This window comes from Ambystoma mexicanum, chromosome 2q, assembly GCF_040938575.1.
Source record: "Ambystoma mexicanum isolate Mex_15411 chromosome 2q, UKY_AmexF1_1, whole genome shotgun sequence".
Lineage (NCBI taxonomy): Eukaryota > Metazoa > Chordata > Amphibia > Caudata > Ambystomatidae > Ambystoma > Ambystoma mexicanum.
In genome coordinates, this window is record NC_090924.1 from 1278161326 (window position 1) to 1278183794 (window position 22469).

Consider the following 22469-nt stretch of genomic DNA (forward strand, 5'->3'; position numbering starts at 1 on the left):
GCAGGACGGCTGCAGGTCTAAAAAAACATCCCTCCCACCCTGCAAATAACTCTAAGGAAAAGCTATAGCGAGGGCCAGGTAGAAGATGGAACACAATCATATCATTAGGGGAGGCTAAAACGCCTCACTTCAAAAAATAAACATAAAAATTCAACTCCAAGAAGGGCCTTTTTAAAATACCGGGGGGTCTTTTTGTCTATTAGTTAATATTCTAGGAAAATAAAGTTATAGAAGACCCAGGCGCTCAGAATCCACCTGAGAACATCTATACAGGTGGGAGCTCTAGGGGTATAACAAAACTGAAAAGGAGAGAGGAACTTGAGCAGAAACATGTACTAGTAAGCCTCAAGTATTCACCTCCATGCATGCAGAAGGGGGGGTCTCACAACAAGTGGTTCAGAAGCAGGGTAAGTTCCTAGTAAGGCTCCGGAACCCACCCCCTCGCATCTTTTTAGGCAAGATAAGCGCACTGGGGTACGCAAGTGGATCGTGGGCAGGGGAAGTTCCCAGCTAAGCCCTTAGAACCCACCCCAGCAGCGAAATAGTACAACACAAGCACTGAAGGGGTTTCACAACACAAGTGGATCGGGAGCAGGGAACATTCTAGTAAGGCTCTCTTTTTGAACCCATTCCAGCTGTATAAACAGGCAGCCTTAAGCGCTGAGGGGGTCTCACAACGCAAGTGGATCGGGAGCAGGGTAAAAACCTAGTAAGGCTCTTTGAACCCACCCCGGCTGGAAAAACAAGCGGCTTCAAGCGCTGAGGGGGTTTCATAATGCAAGTGGATCGGGAGCTGGGTAAAAACCCAGTAAGGCTCTTTGAACCCAACCCGGCTGTAAAAACAAGCTGCGCTAAGCACTGAGGGGGTTTTCACAATGCAAGTGGATTTGGTGCTGGGTAAAAAACCAGTAAGGCTCTTTCAACCGACCCCGCTGTAAAAACAAGCAGCTTTAAGCGCTGAGGGGTCTCACAATGCAAGTGGATTGGGAGCAGGGTAAAAACCCAATAAGGCTCGTTGAACCCACCCCGGCTGTAAAAACAAGCAGCTCTAAGTGCTGAAGGGGTCTCACAATGCAAGTGGATCGGGAGCAGGGTAAAAACCCAGTAAGGCTCTTTGAACCCACCCCGGCTGTAAAAACAAGCAGCCTAATGCGCAGAAGGGGTCTCGTAGCACAAGTGGATCGGGAGCAGGGAAGACCCTAGTAAGGCTCCTAGAACCCACCCCCGAGGAAACAACTAGCCCGCAAACGGAGCGTGGGGGCTTCAAAAACTCAAGTGGATCATGTGTGGAGAAAGTGCCAAATTCATCTCAAAAGAGTGGACCAAGAGGCTAAAACACCTCCATCCGTGGAAAAGTACAAAACACATGACCAAAAAATCAAAATGGCTCCAAGAACACATCCCGCGGAGGATCAAGTGAATGGCTTCACAACGCAGGGTTTTGTTTTATCAAGAAATACGGATCAAGAGCCATAACTTCAACGAAAATCAACCTGTGAGCAAGAGAGGGCGCAAGTGCTAAACCTGGTCAGATTGGACAGCAATGAAAGGCACACAAGCGCACACCTCCCCACCTCACTTGGAAAGGACAAGAGAAAGCAGTATGAACCTGCTCCAAAGACAAGCAATTATCAACATGTCACAGCTCACACGCTGGGGCCAAACAATTGTCACAAGCTTTCATTTGAATGGCGGCGGGGATCAGCCTCGAGCGGGCCCCTAATTGGGATTAGGGCCCCCCGCTCACCTGTTCCCTCTGTCCCCAAAATATAGTATTGTTATCCTTATGTGATGATATGGCTGGTTTTTCTTTGCACCATGGCTGGTACTAAAATAAAGCTTGTGGCCAAAGTGTTTTCCACCTCACATCCTGGTCGTCAGTCTCCTCATTCCTGCAACTGCCATTCTGTATTGCCTGTCTTCTCACACTTGTCATCCATCCGTGTCACCCGCGTGCCACTCCCCAGCACAAAAACACTTCCAGGCTTATCTCACACAGCAGATTGCCCTTCACTTAGCCTCCTGCCTCTGTTCTCCAAGCTGGGCTGCTTTCCGCTCTCCTTGTCACGCGGCAGATCGCCCTTCACTCAGTCTGCTCACCGTCACCCGTACTTCTCTAAGATCAGGCAACAGCTGTAATTGCAGACTGCTCCTTCCAGGTTTATGTAAACTGCCAGCTCTCTCCAGTGGCAATCCAGGAGAACCAACCTGTAGGTCTACTTCCACTTCACTGCCCCTCTCCACCAGTCAGGGCAGATCGTTGTGCGCTGCATACTGGATGAAAAGATGACAGAAGGTTTGCCAAAGTATTCAGGAAGTTTAATTCGGTATCATGGCAAGTCTGGGTCTCACCCTTAGCAGGGCTCCTCTCAGCTGCCTTCCAGAATACTTATTCTTAAACCACAACAATTCTACTAGGTGTACTGCTGATGTCATTACATTCCACATTCTAGGAAAGTAAAACCTATTTACAGAGAAAGCATTTGAACTATGTACATAAATTATTAACTTGAAATCCCATTGCATTAAGTAATTAACTTTACAACAGTAACTACATAGTGCCAACTGCCATTGCGCTTTGTGTGACACCGATCAACTCATTTCACATTTGTCACAGAACAATTTACCTTATGACAACATATTTTGCATTTATTTTTATTTATTGCCAACAAGCATGGTGATTCAACTAGAAACACATAAGAGGATGCAACAAAACTCAGAGAAGCCGGGGGCGTGGCCTGGAGCACCATCGATGTTGCTGCTCCTCTGATGGCCTCTGTGTGAAGCCTGCAACTTACCTTTATAACATGAGGTTCCTGCTTTCACTTCAAGCTAAATAATGCACCATCGGTCGCCGGAAAATCAGGGCAGCTGCTGAAGCGGAGTTGAGCCCTGTTCGCTGTCCCAAGCCGGAGTTTGCAGCCTTGGAAGCCCCCAAAGCATCTGCCGCCGTGGAATCAAAGATGGCGGGGGTGTACCCGAGTTCCAGTTCTGAGCCTTCCACCATCGCCTACAACGGCCTGCAGCCAAGCCAGCGTCTGCCAGGAGAAAAGCTAGCCTGCGTGGCCTGTGGAGAGAGGCCTTCCATACCCCGGGAGCAGCGCAGTGTGCCGCCGTAAGAGACAACCCGCCGTGAGCTGCCTGCCACAGCAGGGAAGGCTGTAGTGGTTGGTCCACCCATCGCCATCCCGCTCTCCGGAGAGTCCGCTGGGCGATGCGTCCCACCCCCCTCCCTCGCCGCTGCCGCCTGCTGCTGAGGCTTGGGTCCGGAGGCAAGCCCATGCTGCGCACCTGAGAGCGTGGCTCTGCAGTCCCAGCCGCCCGCTGCCTGGACTGAGGCGCTCCACCCGCCTCCACGGATGAATTTCTCCACTTCTCGGTCCTGCTTTCCTTGGCCAAATATTACGGCCTGAGACTCACGCAGTTGTCCACCTCCGATCCACTGAAGCTCATCCCCCAACACAATTAACTGGAATCACGGGCCCAGGACCCAGCAGCTTGCCCTTCCATCGAGACTGGCCCCTCCAGGAGACACCTCTTGCCTTGGTAACTCCTGGAACCCATCCCTTCGCCTAGGATCTCAGACCCCCCTTCTATAACGTCCCAACCCTGACCATCAGGCTTCGTCCTGACTCAATGGAACTCGGAGCACCAACCAAGCCATGTTAACCAGAGAACCAACGGAGGAAAGCATTTAAGCACCAACACAGGGGTAATAGGAGGGTAACTCTGCAGGTAACAACTGCTTGGGAGGTTATAGGTGACAACCCGCTGAACATCAAAAGCAGCATCATTCCGTATTCCCCCATCTGACGGACCGGAGGTAAGGGCACATACAGGGAAACTGTTTTGGCCTGCACAGCCCTAGCCCCTCAGAATTCTGCCTCACTCTAGCCCAGGCATCGGCCACCAGCGACAGTCAAGACCACACTACGGACTACATCCACCTAGGAGGGGCGCTCTCCCACATAGCAAGGAGATTCCGCTCAGGATTCGGTCCCGCCTCCATCACCCCACTTGCTTACTCCAATTAGGGGGGCTCTGCGAACATCGAGATCTCGCCAGCAAGCCTACCCCACCCCCTTAAAAAAGCCCTTCCGCAAAAAAGGTCCAGCCCGAGGCAGTTGACCCTCGTCCAGCTCTCAACAGAACTCTGCATTGCCGCCCAGTCTTCAAAGCTATTCCTGGCCCTCCGGGCCTGTGGACGTTCCCTCAACGTGTCCCCACCGACTGAGAGAAGTGCCCTCACTGAAGCCCCCCGACTTCACCCTTGCAACACGAGGATTGCCTGCTTGTAATTCGCGGAAATGGCCAAGCATCTGAAACCCCCTAAATGCAGATATTACCACCAAGCTCCTACCTGCTAACAAGGGGAGAAAATCGGACAGCCCGAAATCATCACCTCAAAAACCTTTGGAAGATAGGGGACAACGGGCGACCAAAGAAGATCTCCAAGCCTTCATGTCTGATATCAAGACCGAATTCAGATCATGCATGTCTGAGCTCACCACAAAGCTGGAGCAAACGGACCAGAGGGTTACAGACGTAGAATAAAGACTAGGCGAAGTGGAAGATTTGACCCAGGAACACTCTGCAAAGCTGATAGAAGTTCAACGCTCAATCCAGACACTGCTTGACAAAAAAGAAATCCTAGAATTTAAAGAAAAAGACCTCGAAAATAGGGCCCAACGCAACAATCTGCAGATCAGGGGGGTGCCCTCTTCAACCTGGATAAAGACCTAGCTCTGTACGTTGGGGACTTCTTCCACTCATTGCTTCCACACCTAGACAAGACGCAACTCGCCCTGGACCGCTCCCACAGGTTGCACCCCCGTTAGGCCATGGAAGCAGAGTCCCTTACAGACGTAATAACAAGGGTGCAATTCTACACCACCAAGGAAGCTATCTCTGCAAATGGAAGAACACGGGACAAGCTGTCCTTTAAAGGCTCCCCCTCCAAATGTATCAAGACTTCTCTCTTGTGACGTAGCAAAAGCGCAGAGCCCTTCAACCTCTTACCCTTTTCCTCCAGGAGCACCAGGTCCGCTACCGATGGCTGTTCTCGACGGCTCTACAATTCACCTACAAAGGAACTCCCAGTCGGATCAGCCACCTAGAAGACGCAGGTGCAATCCTGCACCCCAACTCTCCTGGAGGGGTGGGAGACTCAATCTAATCCTACTTCGCAGATCCCTAGCGGCTCAACAATCAAATCGAAACGTCTAGCGTGGACAAGAGTGCAAAGAAACCGAAACACAAAATGACCACCGGTGACCATGGCAAAATTAGGCAACACCGGAACAAGAAACAAAAATGACGCTGCTGCGGGCTTCACATGGTCCATGCCCAGCTCCAGAATGCATGCCACCAACTTTCGCTTGGAGTGGAATGTTATTGACTAATTATCTGTTGGCGATATTGTTAGGGAGAATTCTCTGTTTAGGCTGAATTTCCTAACCTAGTGAGTCCCCCAGCAGCTTTGCTGGATTTCTGGGGTTTATTTTTCTCTCCTGCCAAGAGTGAGACTCTTTTACCCTCACTCTTGGGCATGATTTGAGTGTGTTTCTTTGAATCTAGATGTGTTTAATGGGCTATGGGGTCTTTTACTCCATAGGGCTACATGTGTTTTTGTGATATGTGTTACACAGCACCGTCAGTGCAGTGACACAGGGGTGTCTTAGTGACCCCCCCCCAGTATAGACCCCATACCCTGGGACGGACTACTGTCTCCCAGGGCATGTAAAGTCACCATTGACTTTACTAGTCTTAAATTCTGAACAGAACCAGTACAAACCATCATGTTGTGGACGTACTGGCTGGGGCAATTCGATTGCCCCAGGGTCTGTTAGTCGAGGGGGCACGTCTCCTTCCCCCCTGATCGAGTTTTGGCTGGTGGCAGTGGATACTACTTTTTATATTCAACCGCAAATATTTTCCTGTGGGATTTCCCATTGTTTTAGGCTACTATCTTTATTTAATTATTTACCGTAGCCTCGAACATACCACTGGTTTATTTAATTAATATTAATTCTCCGGTTGGTATTTTTTGCCAAAACTGGATTCTAAAATGGCGTTTGTGTTCTCTTCTGTGACTCCAACCCAAGTCGAGCCCTTTGTTCCACTTTTTGGCGGGCTTCTCCACAGAAGCCCTCCAAAGTCGTGCCACTATGTCTGGGGTACTTAGGAGGGGTGGAGGGGAATTTAGGCACCCTGGACTGAGTTGCCTAGGCAACTCAAGTCGCACTCCATCCTGATTGGCCCAAGTGGTGAGCCGGCCGGCTCACCACTTAGCATGTTTGAGTGACAGCTAGGCTGAGTGAATGGGGGTTTGCTGCATAAAAGCAGGGCTTTGGGGACTGGAACGACAGAAGTCGCCACAGGACCTAAGAATCCGACGAGGGAGAAGCTGAGCCGACCTGCCACGACACCACCACCGGTGGAGCCCTGCTGGACTGCCTCACCACTTTTCCCAACGACAGAGGAGATCTCCCGCCGGGGAGTCTTCTTCCTTTGACTGGTGAGGATAACCAGTTTCACTGTCTTTTCGCTTTCCCGACGTACCTCGTGGCCGCCTTGCCCGTGCCAAGTACCCCGGCAACCGGGATACCACGTTTTACCACGACCGCGAAACCAAGGTACCACCTTTAACCGGAAAACTTTGCGGCTGGTTTCTTCCCTGGTAGTGCAACGACCTTCATCTTTCCTCCACGTCGAGATTTCTCTTCCCCTGGACGACGACGCAACTTGCACCCACTACCAGGAACAACTGCCACCGCTGGAGGATCCTTCCCACTTAAGGTACTGTGTCCCGCCTGGCTTCCCTTGCTACCGACTGTACGGGGTAGATTTAGCCCCCGGCTTTCGAACCTGGGTTAGCTTGGGACACCTTGGCTAAACTTTTCTAAGCCTCACTAAACTCTTCTTGAACCCTCTGCAAGACTTTTCTAAGCCTAGTGTAACTGTGTGATCTTGGGCGCATTTGTGCTCTGCTCTCTCTAAGAGTGGGCCCAGCCTTTGGACTTTGGCTCACCAGTGACTTTTCGCTCTCTGCCTTGCTAACAGTGTTCCTGAATCATAGAGTGGTGTACCTCTTCATATTCTGTCTTTTTCCCTCCCTTTCTCACAAACTTATTAGAGTGCAATCTAGTTAAGCGCTCACCTCTGTATGAAAATAAGTGGTGTTTTACTGTGATTTATCTAATAGGGAAATAGGGGTGTATATATCATAATAGTAACTGTGTTTAGGATAAGTTTACAATAAGAGTGCTGGAGTGTTTCAACTGTGTGTTTTTAAATAAATAATTATATACTTTGATACCAAAGCTCTTGTCAGTGTTTGCTTGTATTATTGTATCTGAGTGCCTATTGAGTATACTTTGCATACTGCCTAACTCTTCTTGAGGGAAGTCTGACTGCTCAGCCACAGCTACCAGGTAAATCTGGGTGGTACAGACTGCTACCAAGTGGGTTTACTGCCAACACCTGTAGTCCTAAATCTTTTGCAGTGTTCCCTAAGGGAACTGCACAGGTTTCTGCCTAACAGATATTCACCCAGTTGGCGAAGGGGACGCCCGACCAAAAGAAATCAGCACCCCTAGTTACAACAGCAACCTCCCATTGGAGGCCCATGTTGGGAACCCTGTTCTCCCATTGGAGAGTTTTGCTAAAACCCCACCCATATGATGACCTCTTCCTGAACTCGCCTCATTGTACCCATGATCCCTCACACATGTAGGACCCTCAGAATGTATTATCTGTGACATGAGGTAGCATGAGGAGTAGCTTGAGTACAGAGTATCCAAGCAGATAGATAAGACTACAAGCATCCATGCGCCTTCTCTGAGGGGAGGAAGGGCGGGCGCATGTGAATCTAAGCAGATACAAGCATCAGAAATACGATTACAGTGAGTAATGTATCCTTTCTGAGGCTTGTGGAATCTGCTTAGATCACATGCTGTGCATAGATTAGCGAGCAGTGTTAGAAGAAGGAGGAGGTGGGAGGTGAGAAGGGTCATGAGCGAACAAATGTCTTAGAACCCGCTTGTCCCACTTGAGTATCTGTCTTGGAATGAGTGTCAATGCAGTAGTGCTGAGTAAAGGTGTGAATAGAGCTCCCTGTAGCTGCTTTGCAAATGGTGTCAAGGGGTACATTTGCAATGAAAGCCAGAGTGGCCCCAGTGCCTCTTGTAGAGTGGCTTCTTGGCGTAAAAGGCAGTGTCTTTTCTGAAAGGGAGTAACACAGCTGGCTACATTTGACTATCCATCTAGAGATAGCCCCTTTAGAGACGCAATCTCCTTCTCTGCGTGTAGCTATGGAGACGAACAGTTGATCCGTTTTTCTTAGCGGTCTGGTCTGGTCTACATAGTAGAGGACCGCTCTTCGCACATCTAGTGTGTGTAGTTTCACCTGAGCAGAGCTTTCGGGTTCTTGAAAGAAGGCCGGAAGCTCAATGGACTGGTTAACATGGAATTTTGAAATGAATTTATGTGAAAACCTAGGGTGAGTTGGTAGAACCAGTTTATCCTTATGAACAGTAAAGAAAGGATCCTGCACTGACAGAGCCTGAATTTCACTGACCCTTCTTGTGGATGTAATGGCTACTAAGAAGGCAGTCATATAAGTCAGGTGTTTGAGACTAGCTTTATGCATGGGTTCGAAGGGGGGGCCCAGGAGTTTAGCAAGCACCACATTACGGTCCCACCCTGGTGGTGGGTTGGAAATTGGAGGGTGGAGTCTCTTCACCCCTTCCATAAAGGCTTTGACAACTGGCACCTTCCACCATGACACCTTGTTATGGGAGGTGGTGTTTGCTGATAGTGCCGCCAGGTGTACTTTGAGTGGATTAAATACTAATCCTGCATCCAGTAGGTGGAGCATGTAGGTAACAATATTGGAAGGAGTGCAATCAACTGGGTTGATTTGTTTATTTTGGCACCAAATAACAAATATTTTCCACTTATCAAAGTAGCAGTGTCTTGTGTTTGGTTTCCTTGATTCTTTCAGGATATCCATGCTTCTCTGAGGTAGATTGAGATGGCCAAACTCTATGACTTCTGGAGCCATGCTGCCAAGTTCGTCGAGCTCGGTTGAGGATGCACGGTTTGTCCTTTGTGCTGGGATAGTAGGTTGTGCCAGCACGGGTGTCTGATGGGCTCACACACTGCCAGTTTGCGCAAGGGCGGGACCCATGGTTGTCTCGCCCACATGGGAGCAACTAGGATGAGCGTCATCGATTCCCTGTGCATCTTGTTGACCACCTTCATCATCAGAGGGGTTGATGGAAAAGCGTAGGCAAACATCCCTGACCAGTTCATCCATAGGGCGTTCCCCATGGAGCCTGGCTGGGGGAACCTGGATGCGAATCCGGGGCATTGTCTGTTTTCGCTTGGTCTATAGAGGGGAAAGCTGTCATGATGCCTACCCCCGGGGACCCAGACCAAGTCCAGCAACCCCGGAAGCAGGCATAAAGTTACCCCAAGCAAGCCCAACAACCCCTGCTAGGGGCTATTTGGGTGCAGTCCTGGCGCCTATGGCGCCAGGCTCATAGATTAAAACTTACCTGATGCAGACCATGCTGCAAACTTACCTGATGCAGACCCTGCAGCCAAAAGAGGCTTGGAATGGACTATTTTACCTAGGGACTATTTTTTTACTCGGGTGGGGCTGGGGAGGAATACTTACCTGGAACTACTTTGGAGGCTATTTAAACCACTCCCGAAGGGCAGCACACGCTTCGCGCTATTCAGCATCCAGCAGCGTAACGCTCACCGTGCCTGCAAGTCTGCATCCAGTCTTCTGCCAATACCTTTGATCCTTACCTGAATTCACGATCCATCGTGCCTTCGAGCTGGAAGAAAGAAGTTATTTTATGTGCGTCGCCTCGCCTGCTGCAGCGCTGCGCTGAACTCACCGGCCTTCGTAGCATCTTCACATTTCACTGCATCCTCCTGCATGTTCCCGCCGCACTCCGGCACCTAATGAGAACACAAGAACAGCAAGGTGAGCCAAGGGAATACACAGAGGAATACCCCCCATAGACTTACCTGATTTTACCACCGGGGGTACTATTCCTCTTCACGGGTCGGCGCAGCTTCAACTGCATTCTAGCCGAACCACGGCCCCTAAGGGGAAACAAAAGGACAGCAAGCTGAAACAAAGGGACTAACCCTCCTCACCACAAAAGACTTACCTGATTTTACCGCCGCAGGCATTATTCCCCGAGACTTCATACTTTCTCTCAGCGCCTGAATAAGGGAGAAAGCAACAGGTTACATATGGACATTATTTTATCGAACTGTGTTGGATAATACAAATCCTTACCAGAATATTACCGGTTGCCACGAGGAACTCTTCAGTAGGGTCAAGCTGCAACCTGCAAGGAATCGGAGAAGAGTGAAAGTCAGGCATTTGAACTCTTACGAACTACATACTTACGGCGTCTTGCTGGGAATATCGGAGTCAATATTGTCCTGGAACTCACCAATTCCTTCGAGCCAGTGAAGCAACTGGTTATCCACGCACCCCTGTGCTCAATGCAGGATGGAGAGCTCATCTTTTTAAATCATCAGGTGAGACTATAAGAGGGGACATCCAAGGTGATCAGTGGAGAGAACGGGGTGGGGGAATTTACGCTCAACTCCACGGGTGGTTAATTCCCTTTCTCCATTTGCAGAAGAATATTGCTACGGGCCAAGCAAACGAAGCTAGGTGGGCCAGTCCAGTCCGTCATCTCGGCCCTACGCGTCACATTGGTTGAGACCGCAACAGTCCAGTCCAGATCGACGCCTCTGTGGGAGCCAGGTGAGCGTAACAAAACCCCACTGTGAGAAGAGGTCTCCCACAACTTCTTCGTGTAGACCCCATTCGTGTTCCTCTGGAAGGGGGTCTCTGCTCAAAGCATCCGCTAGTGAATTGAGATGCCCTGGAACATGTTGAGATGACAGGTAAATGTTCCGTCTGAGTGCCCATATCCAAACTTTCTGTGCAAGCCTGGACAGATTTGGCGAACAAGTGCCCCCTTGTTTATGTAAAACATTGCAGTTGTGCTGTCCGTTCGGATCTGTACTGACAGGTTCAACAGGTGGTGTTTGAACGCTTGAAGTAATCTGAAGACTGCCAGGAGTTCTTTGTGATTCTTAGCCACTGTGTGAGACCAGAGACCTTGAGCTGTGCGGTGAAGGAGGTGTGCTCCCCACCCTGACAGGGATGCGTCTGTAGTGACTACAGCCTGTATTTCTGGATCGTAAAAGGGTTTCCCTTTTGACAGGTTCCCTCTTTTCCACCAGCGAAGACTCTGTGCTAGTGTTGGCGAAATGACCACTAGATCGTCCCACTGACCACTTGCCTGAGACCACCGTTTCGCGAACCATTCCTGCATGGGTCGCATGCGCAGGCGCGCATGGGGAACCAGGTAAATACATGACGCCATCATGCCTAGCAAACACATTGCTTTGCGAACCCTTATCTGACGATCGGACTGATATTGAGGAATTTGCAGTAATAGATTCCGAATTCTTTCCTCTGATAGAAAGGCCAGCCCCTCAAGTGTTTAGGACAGCTCCTAGGAACTGTTTAGAGGTGCTTGGCACCAGGCTTGATTTTTTCTCGTTGATTGAGACGCCCAATTCGAAGAGGAGGTCGATCGTTCTTTGGATGTTGGATCTGCAAATTACTGGGGTCTCCCCCGTGATGACCCAGTCGTCCAGGTAAGGGTACACTGGGATTGCCTCCCTGCGTAGGTGCACCGCCACCACCGCCAGTACCTTGGTGAATCCCCTTGGAGCCGAGGCTATACCGAAGGGCAGCACCTTGAACTGGTAGTGCTGACACGCAAGAATCTTCTATGCGCTGGGAACATGGAAATATGAAAATAGGCATCTTTCATGTTGCCATGTAATCTCCTTTTCTTAGTAGGGGGATTACCTCTTGGAGTGTAGTCATGCGAAATTTTTGAGGCTTGACATACTTGTTTGCAGGGTGTAAGTCTAATACTGGGCGTATTGTTAGAACTTTTTTTGGCACAAGGAAGTAAGTTGAATAAATACCCTTGTTTACATGGTTGCCCGGGACGAGTTCTATCGCGTCTTTTGCAAGAAGAATGACGATTTCCTCGAGGAGGATTCTCTGGTGCTCCAAGGAGTGTGTTTTCTGTCTTGGAGGATGGTCGCGGGGGCGTTCCAACAGTTCGATACATTATCGAGTGCGGACACTGGACAGCACCCATCTGTCCGAGGTGATCCCTTCCCTTGCGTGGGGTAAAGGTGGAAATGCACCCTGCTATTGTTTGTTGGGAGGCGTACCGCCTCTACCTGGGCTGCCTCTCCCTCTACCACGGCCCCTTTTCTGACCTCTGGCGAAACATTGGGTAGCCTGTTGGTTGCCTCCCCACGATGATCCTTGCCCTTGAGAGTAATTAGACCCTCTCTGTGAATTTTGGCCACAAGAGCGACGAAAAATATTATTCCCTCATTGGTTTGTGGATTTATTGGTTAGTTGTCCAAGGGACTTAAGGGTCTCATATTCGTGTTTGGCTGTTTTGAGTGCCTCTTCCACCGCCTTCCCAAACAAGACATTGTCTACAGAACACAACCAAGTTATTCAATGTGAATCTATGGCTCCCTAGCACCCCCCTTGTGTTCCTTTCTATAGAGGCAGTGTCATTCAAGTAATGCCAATGAAAGACTTAAAAATATTATAGCCCACACTTGTTCTTCCCAAACAAGACATTGGGTTCCACCGGCATGTCGATTAGAGTGGCTTGGGTCTCAGGTTTGAACCCCAACTGCCTCAGCCAAGCGTCTCTTGATGACTGCGCTCTCTGCGATGAGCTGGCCTGCATAGTCTGCTGCATCAAAAGTTGCTTTGAGAAAGCATCCGGACACCGATCTCCCTTCTGACGCAATCTGGGCCAACTGGCTCTTTAGAGGTTCAGGTGCGGAGGCAATGAGGGCAGCTACCTGCTCCCATTGGTGACAATTATAACTTGCCAGCAGAGTGGTGGTATTAGCAATACTTGCCTGGTAAGCGGATGTTGAAGCCACTTTCCTTCGTAGCCCATATGTCTTTTTGCTCTCCTTGTCTGGGGGAGCTTCAGAGGATGCTAGGGGTGTACTCGCCCTCTTCCTGTGACTACCAAAGAGTCAGGTTTAAGCTGACCCCTTATATAAAGTGGGTCGGAGGGGGCGGCCCTGAATATTTTCTCTATTCTTGGATTGACTGCCCGGGTAAGGTTAGGGGTGAGGAGGGAGGGGTCAATTCTGCGTTGAATGGACTTCAGAATTGGTATGGCTTGGGCCACGGATTTCCTATTTCTCATAATTTCCTCTGCAAAGTCCCTCTCTTCTTGAGCCCCTTGAGTGTCTATCTGAAAGTGCTCGGCAGCATTAGCCAAGACCTCATTCAGTAATGGCTGATTATCCACGGGTGAGTCATTCATCAGTGGGTCCTTGGGAATAGGGGAGTCGAGACTGTAGGCCTCTGCATCGTCTTCCTCCTCCTCATCCTGGTCCTCATCATCCTCATAATATTCGACCGCTGGCTGGTCGTCCAGTATTTGTATTTCTGGATCTTCGTTATACTGAAGATAAGGTTGAATAGTGAGTGGGTCTGAAATCAGGCCCTCCACTGGAGTCTCAGTACGAGGTCTCTTACTAGAAGGCTGAGGGTCTTTGGATCCAGGAGGAGTAGAGGTAGCAGGGGTATACTGATAGCTCAGAAAGTAATCAAGGTTTTTCTCATAAAAATTTGCCATAAAAGACATTCTCCCCATCACTCTATCGATATCTTCAGAGTTCAATTCCTTGGAACTGGGAATGAAGACCTCTTGTTGAGGTTCCTCTTCTATTCCCATAGCGTGTGGAGTGGGAGGGACAACCTTAGCCCTAGTGACAGGGTCAGGGGTATTGGGTTTTTCAGAAGATTTATGTTTGTCCTTCTAAACATGGTGTTCAGATGTTTTTTTCTGTTGTTTGTCCCCTTTACCATGTGTGGAGGCATGTTTCCCTGACTCCTTGGTCTTCCCTGAGTCTTTCAACACCTGGCGTTGAGATTCAGAAGTGGGTTCCGTAGGGTCTAGAGTTTTAGGGAGGGGATGTCGAGACTCGGAGGAAGACGTGGAACGAACTGCCGGTGTTGACTTTGAACGTGCTGCTTGGGGGTGGAGGTCGGATTCGTCTTCTGACGACCATACCTCCGTGACTTTAGGAAGCATGGCACTCTTAGCAATCCTAGACGGTTGCTGTTTGTCATGAGGCGATCGAGACCTGGAATGCCCAGAGGACACCGATTCTGCAGACCGCTCTCCTTGTGCCTTTTTCTGCCGATCACTGGATACGCGTGTCGAGTCTCGGGGGGGCTGGGGGAGTTAGTTTGTTTAGATGTAGGTGTATGGGTAGCGCTCATGAAGCCGTGTGTGATCCCCATAACAGCCCCGCCAGACAGTCCTCTGAGGTCGGGGGCTCATGCTTGGGTCTCTACCGACACTCCAATGCCCTCGCCGTCCGAAACGGCAGCGTTGCTGCCATCACTGAAGGAACCCACAGCGTCCATGGCCTCAAGTTGCCTGGCGTAATGGGCCCAACGTTTGGTGGAGTGGTCCTTAAGTGTTTTAGCTTTAAAGAGCTTACACGCTCTGCAATTGTCTTCGGGGTGGCCCCTAGGCAAACAGAGAGTACAGGTGTTATGCTTATCTATCCAAGAGAACTTACGGTTGCACTTGGGGCAGAATTTAAATTAAGTACTCTCCATATATTAATATATGGCAGCGGGCGAGTGTATGTAGGAAATAAACAAGTGTGAGTATGTCCACCCCCCTCTCTCGCTACTTGCAGGGCCGAGGCCAGAGGCCTTCCGAGCCCCAAAGTCCGTTGTGCAGTCTCGACAGCTGTTCGTTCTTCAGTACCGGCGTGAATCTTCGGAGTCTCGACGTGGGATAAGAGGAACGGGGAATTTTTGAATAATTAATGACAAATGGCTGAAAGCCAGGGAACTCTGCAACTATGCTTCCGACAAGTATGGCGGAAAAAAACAATCTGAGGGTCGTACACGCATGACCCTCAGGACGTCACACTAGGGATAGTATTACTGGCACGCCCTAGGTCGACGCCCATTATCGAGTTCCGAAATACAAACTGTAATACTCTGCAGCTTCCACTAGATGTCGGCCTATGCACAGCATGTGATCTAAGCAGATTCCACAAGCCTCAGAAATAATGTTACACAATCCATAACATTCAGGAAAAACATTTTCTGAAATGAAATGCCATAGATGTTTAAATGCTGTTTTAATGAAACTGTACACATACCTCCCGCATCAGGTTTTTGTCCTCCTCTGTCAGCATGGACTCTTGTACAAACTGCAACACCCATCTGTACAACAATATTGTGTCTTGGCACTGGAGGCACTGCTGCAGGACATAATCAAGTGTTTCTGCACTCCCAGCACTGGCCACAAGAAACAGATTGATATGTTTAATTATTTGTAGATTACTATAAAACTAAACATAGAATATATTACTCCCCAGCACAGGTAATAGGAACATACTGATTACTCAAGAAAAATCAAGAAAGCACAATTGTGAATATGTAGAATTCAGTAAAGACTTCCACAAAGATGCCGTGTGATGAGTAATTAAACTGACACAGAGGCTTTTACAACCAGACTTTTCTTGCTGTGAGAAAGCAGACAGTCGTAAAATGAAAGTATACCTTAGTACCCGACATGTATATTTGCTTGTATGTATAAAGGCACGTTTGTCTCCCTCTTCTAAACAATTTCTTGCCATTGCCTCAACCTGCTCAAAAGAATTCCCACTTCGAGTAGTTGGCCTGGCCAGTGTGTGAAGGTGCAGATTCAGCGGTTTTGCAGGGGGGCACAAGTACAAACTACAAGAGGTATTTTAGCAACGCTTTAGGCCTGGGTAGTGATGCGGTGGTGACATCACCTGGTAATTAGAATATACATATAGCTGTGCCACACAATGCAGAAGACGCACGTAGAAGTGTAGGGTCAGATGGAATTCGGGTCAGTGCACCTTTATTAATAGATAGAATGGATGTAGGTAGGGGTGGTTTTATTATATAGGTTTAATAATATTTAGTAACACTGTCCTTTTCTGCAGAGAGCAAGAGGACGGCCATATTGGGGCAGGTTAGTGTTGAAAATTGCAGAGTACCATGATTTAGCTAAAGGTCGCATATCCGTTTAATTGAATTATATTTTTCACTGCTGGGCAGAGGAGCTCATGGAGCGAAGGTCAGGATGGAAAGAGATGCCAAACGGGGTTCAATTAATTTTTGCAAGGGAATAGTTTCTATGGGGAATGAAGTTGATCTGCAGACAGCAGGTGCCTTCCCAGACAGTAAACTAATGAATTCACAGTGATTGTGAAGGACACAGTATGATACACGACGGTGCTTGAATCACAGCAATGCCAAAATATAGCATTGGGAGGGGAGCAACAGAGCCCCCATTGACTAGCAGGGCCTTTTGAACAGGAATAAAAGTGTGTGGTAGTACAAATAAATAGAATCAGTTAATTTCTAGCAGCAGGGCTGCACACACCTTTTTTCCATGTAGCTGTCCATCGTGAGAAGATAACTAGAAGGTTGGGCCCAAAGTTGGCCACATGTATCAACACAAGAGGTACTGAGCAAGCAGGTGCAAGAGGGGATGGGGGTGAGGGACGAGGGGATCCAATCAGGAGAAGGTGATGGTGTGCTTCAAGGACTGCAGCATAGTTTTGCTCTGGCTGATTTCTACACATAATATTATTGGTCGGTTTCGGAGGGACGCTACTGCCCGCACTGCCTCCAACATAGTGGTAGAATTAGCATCAACCATTGTATCACCTTGCGCTATGAAGAATTCCAGCCAATCGGTGTGTCAGGTTTTGTTCTGCCCGGCAGAGTATGTTGTCATCAAGGAGCTGTATCTCTTAAGGGTGGGAAAAGTGAAACCTGCAATTGGATCATTTAACGTATAGGGTTCTTTAGGGGGGAAATCGATGACGGGCAGCCAATCAACAAGTCAGAATTGTACTAACTGTAGACGTTGTCCTCTTTAAAAGGTTTAGCCCGGAAGTGGCAATTTGAGAAATCTTTTCTCAATTCAGTTCTACAGAGCTGTCTGTTCTCACAGCTGCTAATAAAACTTGTTTCTTTCCTTGCTGCTTGTACACTCATTGTTTGACTACTTTTGAATGTATTTATTTTTTAAAACAATATTTATTAGTTTTTCAATAAACAAATTTCAATCAACGTTCCCGACAGTTCGGTTGCAGGCTTTATAACATTTGTTTACATTACTTTGTTACTGTCTTCCCACCTACCTCCCTTAATTCGAGCTTATTCCCATGTTCTCCGGTTGTCCTGTTTCAGGGGGCTCTTCCCTTACCGGGCTCTCAGCCGTGTCATGTTCGCTTAGGCTGGACTGGGTGGGTCCCAACAATGCAGCCACCAGCTGTCGCCATGATAGCAGAGGTCCCACTTCCTGTTTCTCCCCACTGCTAGTTGCTTCATACCATACCAATGTTTCTGCCTCGGCCCATTTGAGGGGGTCATGCCACCATACTTCTATTCTTGGTCTGTGGCTTGTTTTCCAATTCATGGCTATTCTATGTTCAGCCAGAATGTAGGCCAAGTCCTTGAGCTTACTTACATGCCTCAAGTTACGTGGTCTAGTGAATTCTCCCAGCATACATGCCCATAGAGACTCAACGTCCAGCTTTATCCCTTTCGCAGTTAGGTGTTGGTTGACTTCCCCCCCAGAACCTTCCCACCTCCAGGCATGCCCAGAACATGTGGATCATCCCCGCATTCACCTCCCCGCATTTGGGGCATGTCTGTATACTCATGTTCCCAAATCTAGCAATTTTTTGGGGATCATATACGCCCTATGGGTTATGTATAGTTGAATCTGATGTTGTCTAGCGTATCTGGACACTTTTTTGTGGTACCTCTGTGCCCTTTCCCATTGTCCATCTTGCACAGGTGTCCCAACTTCCTCCTCCCAATCCAGTCTCAGCGGGGTCACTTCCTTGCCCACTCTAGACAACAGTTCGTCGATCCAGGATATTTCATGCCCTCCTTCAGAGATATTGTATATTGTTTCTATTGCCATATCAGGCTGTTCTGCTAGCTCTATTTCTGACCACGTTTCCTTCACCCGTTTGACCACTCTGGTGTAAGTAAATATTGCCCCGGGTGTAACCCAGCTTCTTCTACTATTGTTTGAAATTCTAATGCTTTCCCCTCCTGCCATATGTCTCCCAGGGTTGCCAGACCTACCTGTTCCCAGTATCTGCAGATCCCCTTTCGTAGTTGTTCATCCACCCCACGTAGCGTCACTAGTGGTGCCTGGGGGAGCACGTGCTCGGCACGCTTTGTGCCAAGTGTCCCAGCACAGCTACAACAGTCTCGAGCGCCCTTTTAGCTCTGATTTGGGTAGCCATATTAGTTCTTTCAAAAAGTACAGGTCGCCTTCGTCCCGCAACACTCTGGATCCCGCTGTTGTGTCTTTCGGACAGCCACCTAGCAACATATTGAAGCTGCCCAGCCAGATGGTACACCTCGTAGTTTGGCAGGTTTATTCCCTCTCCGTCATGTGTTTTGCAATTTCCATACAGCGATTCTATTCCTTGTGTTGTGCCACAGGAATCCTCTACACAGCCTCTGGAGCTTAGCGAAAAAACGTTTGGGTGGCATATATGGGATGTTTAAGAGGAAATGCAATAGCCTGGGCAAGACCACCATCTTCAGCAGCGCAGCCCTCCCCACCATAGCCAGGGGGAGCTTTGCCCAGAACCCCATACTGTTTTTAATATTTTCTATTGCTTTTTCAGTGTTATATTTGTGCTCGTCTTCTGTTGTATGGTATATGTTGATCCCCAGGTATCGGAACGTTCGGGTTTCCCATGCTATTCGTAAGATCGGTAGGTTTTCTCGTGGGATTCCTTTATACCTTCCCAAAGGGAACATGCATGATTTCTTGGGGTTCACCGCTATGCTGGAGAGTGTCGTATAGCGACCCATCCCCTCAAGGATGTATTGTAAATTCTCCTCCGGGTACCACAGGTTGTTAGGCAGAAACCTGTGCAGTTCCCTTAGGGACCACTGCAAAAGATTTAAGACTACAGGTGTTAGCAGTAAACCCACTTGGTAGCAGTCTGTACCACCCAGATTTACCTGGTAGCTGTGGCTGTGCAGTCAGACTTCCCTCAAGAAGAGTTGGGCAGTATGCAAAGTATACTCAATAGGAACTCAGATACAATAATACAAGCAAACACTGACCAGAGCTTTGGTATCAAAGTATATAATTATTTATTTATAAACACACAGTTGAAACACTCCAGCACTCTTATTGTAAAATATTCTAAACACAGTTACTATTATGATATATACACCCCTTTTTCCCTTATTAGAAAATCACAGTAAGACACCACTTATTTTCATACAGAGGTGAGCGCTTAACTAGATTGCACTCTACTAAGGTTGTGAAAAAGGGAGGGAAAAAGACAGAATATGCAGGGTTACACCACTCTACGATTCAGGAACACTATTAGCAAGGCAGAGAGCAAAAAGTCACTGGTGAGCCAAAGTTCAAAGGCTGGGCCCACTCTTAGAGAGAGCAGAGCACAAATGCGCCCAAGATCACTGTGGAAATCAGGACAGTAGCCGATGTGGAGTTTTTGCAGACCTTTATTACACACTGGTTAAATGTAATGTCTTAACCATGGTGGTTGGACTCCAGGTTGTCCCACAGTTACTTCACTGTGAGTAAAAGGCACCAGGAGTTCCTCTCCCCTTGAAGTGTCTCCTATTCTCATGGACCCGGATAGGCCCACCAGTTGCTTTCACTCTCCTCTCCTTCTCCCTGCAAAAAGCAACAACACTGCCATTAGGCCAGTCCCCTTTATACCCGGTGCTTGGAGGGAAAGAGGGCCAATCAGGGACAACTTCCCTCCCACCTTTTCCGATTGGTGGGGACCCTAGGCACCCACCCTCTATGAGTAAAGCTGCCCCCTCCCCTCCTCCTCCTTTCCCTTGGCTGCCTGGTCCCGGCTCCCCCTCCCTGTTGTCAGCCACTCCCTGGTCGCTATCCCACCTGGGTCGTGTCTGACACACGATCTCTCCATAGGCCCCGCCCCCCAACATGGTGTCTCCCTTCAGGCATGCTCCCCGGAGGCCCGTCCTGCTCGAGGCCCCATGCTGCTGCTGGGGGTCTGCCCTGCTCGAGGTAAGGAGGGGGTTCTGGTTTGCCCCCCCTGTCTGGTTCCTGACCACGTACACGGCGCTCCTCCGACGTCGAGCGGTCGGCACAAGCCGGGCTCTCGACTTCCCAAGCCCCGCCGCCGCTCGCCGCCGGAGGTCTCCGATGCACGCCGTGTTCCTGGGTTGCTCAGCCGCAGCGCCAGTGGCCCGGGTCCTCGTGGGCGCACGCGGCACTGCGGCTGCAACGCCGGCACCGCCGCAGAACGCCGACAAGGCTTTCCCGTCGACAGGGACACCTCCCCGGCACTCCCCATCAGCACGACTTCTGGCACCGTTTGCGCCACACACGCCCGCGCCACACACGCCCGCGGTACAGCGGGCTACTCTGCCCGGGCACCGGCGGCCACCCTGCTCACATTCTCACAATCACACAGTTACACTAGGCTTAGAAAGTCTTGCAGAGGGTTCAGAAAAGAGTTTAGAGAGGCTTAGAAAAGTTTAGCCAAGGTGTCCCAGGCTAACCGAGGTTCGAAAGCCGGGGGCTAAATCTACCCCGTACAGTCGGTTGGAAGGGAAGCCAGGCGGGACACGGTACCTTAAGTGGGAAGGATCCTCCAGCGGTGGCAGTTGTTCCTGGTAGTGGTTGCAAGTTGGGTCATCGTCCAGGGGAAGAGAAGATCTCGACGTGGAGGAAAGATGCAGGTCGTTGCACTACCAGGGCTGAAACCAGCCGCGGAGTTTTCCGGTAAAAGGTGGTACCTTTATCTCACGGTCATGGTAAAACGTGGTATCCCGGTTTCCGGGGTGCTTAGCACGGGCAAGGCGGCCACGCGATACGTCCGGCAAGCGAAAAGACGGTGAAACTGGTTATCCCAACCAGTCAAAGGAAGAAGACTCTCCGGCGGGAGATCTCCTCTGTCGTTGGGAAAAGTCGTGAGACGGTCCAGCAGGGCTCCACCGGTCATGGTGTCGTGGCAGGTTGGCTCAGCTTCTCCCTCGTCGGATTCTTAGGTCCTGTGGCGACTTCTGAAGTTCCAGTCCCCAAAGCCCTGCTTTTATGCAGCAAACCTCCATTCACTCAGCCTAGCTGTCACTCAAACATGCTAAGTGGTGAGCCGGCCGGCTCACCACTTAGGCCAATCAGGACGGAGTGCGACTTGAGTTGCCTAGACAACTCCGTTCAGGGTGCCTAAATTCCCCACCACCCCTCCTAAGTACCCCAGACATAATGGCACCACTTTGGAGGGCTTCTGTGGAGAAGCCCGCCAAAAAGTGGAACAAAGGGCTCGACTTGGGTTGGAGTCACAGAAGAGAACACAAATGCCATTTTAGAATCAAGTTTTGGCAAAAAATACCAACCTGAGAATTAATATTAATTAAATAAACCGGCGGTATGTTTGAGGCTACCTTAAATAATTAAATAAAGATAGTAGCCTAAAACAATGGGAAATCCCATAGGAAAATATTCGCGGTTGAATATAAAAAGTAGTATCCACTGCCACCAGCCAAAACTCGATCAGGGGGGACGGAGACGTGCCCCCTCGACTAACAGACCCTGGGGCAATCAAATTGCCCCAGCCAGTACGTCCACAATATGATGGTTTGTACTGGTTCTGTTCAGAATTTAAGACTAGTAAAGTCAATGGTGACTTTACATGCCCTGGGAGACAGTAGTCAGTCCCAGGGTATGGAGTCTATACTGGGGGGTCACTATGACACCCCTGTGTTACTGCACGGAGGGTGCTGTGTAACACACATCACAAAAACACATGAAACCCTATGGAGTAAAATACCCCATAGCCCATTAAACACATCTAGATTCAAAGAAACACACTCAAATCATGTCCAAGAGTGAGGGTAAAAGAGTCTCACTCTTGGCAGGAGAAAAAAAATAAACCCCAAAAATCCAGCAAAGCTGCTGGGGGACTCACTAGGTTAGGAAATTCAACCTAAACAGAGAATTCTCCCTAACACAGGTACAGCAACATGTCATCAGCCTATAATGATATCAGATGGGCCCCCCCCTTTAGTCTGGAACCCTATTTCGTCGTATTGTTGCCTCAGATATATTGCTAGCGGTTCAAGTGCCAGGATGTGCAGCATCGGGGACCACAGACAACCCTGTCTAGTGCCTCTGCTGAGCTGCCATTTATCTGAGATGACGGCTCCCGTCTTGACTCTAGCCAGAGGGGAGCTGCACACCAGGTTCACCCACCGCAAGTACCCAGGTCCCATCCCATACGCTCTCATCGCTGCCATT

At 49.3% G+C, this 22469-nt stretch overlaps 1 protein-coding gene across 1 annotated transcript in view; it reads right to left on the reverse strand.

Annotated features, from left to right (window-relative positions):
• The window catches only part of NPHP3 (nephrocystin 3), a 1212810-nt gene that overhangs the window by 352648 nt on the left and 837693 nt on the right, over positions 1–22469 (reverse strand). Inside the window, exon 17 of the mRNA XM_069648695.1 lies at positions 15304–15442. Within this exon, the coding sequence (XP_069504796.1) occupies positions 15304–15442 (139 nt within the window). The remainder of the gene's footprint in view (positions 1–15303; positions 15443–22469) is intronic.